At 30.9% G+C, this 2,411-nt stretch overlaps 1 protein-coding gene across 1 annotated transcript; it reads right to left on the bottom strand.

Annotated features, from left to right (window-relative positions):
* Positions 1-365: 365 nt before the first annotated feature.
* LOC120069282 (lignin-forming anionic peroxidase-like) lies at positions 366-1,747 on the bottom strand. The gene is made up of 3 exons (XM_039021001.1): positions 1,306-1,747; positions 1,032-1,197; positions 366-953 (listed from the first exon to the last, which is right to left on the bottom strand). The coding sequence occupies exons 1-3, from the start codon at positions 1,699-1,701 to the stop codon at positions 568-570; spliced, it is 948 nt and encodes a 315-aa protein (XP_038876929.1). The 5' UTR covers positions 1,702-1,747; the 3' UTR covers positions 366-567.
* Positions 1,748-2,411: the final 664 nt, after the last annotated feature.

Here is a 2,411-nt window from a genome sequence, read left to right as displayed (position 1 = left end):
ATTTTATTAACTATTTTACTTCATCATCTTAGATGTTGCTTTCTTTTGTATTGTATTTCAGTGTTTGTATTCTATTTTGTGCTATTGTTATTAACTTGTATTCTAAATTTATCTATATTCTAGATTTTTTTAAGAAAAAAAAAATATATCTTCAATATATCAGTATCCTCATCTTTTAGAAATATATATAAAAAAAAATGATGTATCTTTAGATGTATCCGTATCTTAATCTTTTAGAAATTATCGAATCGCCGTATCTTATCGTATCCGTATCGTGTAATCGTATCTATGTCTATATTTCATAGATTAGCAACATTAGCAACATATGTGAGTCCCCAAGGAGTCGGCCTTGTTTGATCGGCAAGGAACATGCGTATGTATATCTTTATTACCATTGAAATTAGAATTACAAAGATAATTACACTTGAAATAATAATATGGATCAATAATACACAAGTGAATGAACTATTAATGAAAAATAGAAATTACATAACAAATGAATAAATTGATTTAAGATATAATCATCTTGCACAAAAGTATAGACATCTAATAAAACAAATTAATTTTTTAGTTCACCGCACCACATATATTTCTTATTTGTCCTTCTATCCCAGTGAGAGGTTGAATGTCACCCATTTTTATCATTGCTGTGGCAAAATCTGATTTGAATGCAGCTGGATTCCTACTATACTCTGTGACGATACTATCTGTTGATCCTCCATTGAAGAGAACTTGATCCGTTTCAAGTAATCCTTTCTTTTGCATCAGATTTTTGAAGTAGTTATTGTCAAAGGAATTAGGTGTAACCAAATCAAGTGGTGCCAAATTTCCATTTCCACCAGTTGTAGGACAATTTCTACGACGAGTACTAGCGAATCCCGCATCAATATTACTTTGGTTGTATATCCTATTGCGAAAAAGAAAGCATTGAGCTTGTCCTATGGTGTGAGAACCTGTAGTAGAGTTGGTATCAATTGGATGGACATATAATGTTTACAAGAGAATTAAACAAATATATCGTATTTTACTACCTGACAGTGCAACCATGTCTCTAGCATTGAGACCTTTATTTGCAAAAATGGATATAAGTCTATCAAGGCTTTCTTGGAAGCCTGGTAACTCACTTTCAGCTAGAGTTTTGCTTGCAATGGTAGAATCTCTTCTTCCAAGTTTTACTGTCCAAGATGGACCTCCAACCTATTTTGTAATAACATACAATATTAAAAAAATATATATATTTTGTAACATTTTAATAGGTTATTCATGCACATAGTCAATAAAAAACAAACAAACAAACAAACTCACAGCAAAAGATGCATCTCTTGCAGCCACTGAAAGAATATCTGCACAAGATACAACGCCAGGACATATCTTCTCAACTTCAGTTTTAGCCTTGTGTATCACCCCATAACCTCTTGCAGAGTTTCTGTTTGGAGCTGCATTTTGTTCACCAATCATGGAAGGAGTGTCATCAAGCAATATCGATCCATCACAACCTTGAACGAAACAATCATGGAAATGGAGGCGAATGAGAGAGGCAGCCATTCGACGCTCTTGAGAAACTGCTTGCCTGACAACAGTTCTGATAGTATTGAGTGCAGTGGGACAAGTTTGATCGTAAAATGTGGATGAAAGTTGGGCATCACAAATTATATCAAAAAGCAACAACGACAACGTAGTAACAACGATTACTCGAGACATTGCGATTTCAAAGTGGTCTCACTAGAATGCCTTTGATTTTGTGATGTTGAAAGAGTGAAAAAGGTGATGAAGAGAAATGAAGATGGGAAGAGTGTTATATAGAGAACAACAAATGAAGTTTTTGGCATGGATAAAGAAATAAGCCGCCATGAGACACCAAGTAAGGTTGTCTTTTGAAAAGGTCAACTTTGATGTGTGATTGGATAATATCAAATAGTCAACCAAAAACTGCGCCGGTCAACTTTATTGCAACATCGGAAGCTTCTTGGAATGTCTTTTATTTCATATATCATATTAATTACTTTAATTTTCAATGTTCAAATTAAAAACTCACGTTTAAATTTACTTCTAAATTCTCTTAGTGATTAACTGCCAATAAAAATTAATTAAATCTTAGTTTTTTTTAATGGATCTTCAGTACATGCTGATTAATTATCTTTTTATTATTTTTTAATAGTTTTTATTTTCTGTTTTAGTTCTTGAAATTCAATTTTTTTTTTGTATGTTTTTCGCAATCTTTAAGAATATGTTTTGAAGTCTAAAACAAATTTCAAAAATAAAATCAAATCTTTATAATTAGATTCTATTAGGTAATTATTTTGTTTTTTATTTTTATTTTTTAAAAGTAAATCTATAGACATTACTTCTACTTTCAAATTTTTTTAATTTGTTATCTACTTTTTACTAATTGTTTAATAAACCAAGTTCAA

This window comes from Benincasa hispida, unplaced genomic scaffold (genome assembly GCF_009727055.1).
Source record: "Benincasa hispida cultivar B227 unplaced genomic scaffold, ASM972705v1 Contig306, whole genome shotgun sequence".
NCBI classification, from domain to species: domain Eukaryota; kingdom Viridiplantae; phylum Streptophyta; class Magnoliopsida; order Cucurbitales; family Cucurbitaceae; genus Benincasa; species Benincasa hispida.
This window is presented reverse-complemented; position numbering and strand designations above follow the sequence as displayed.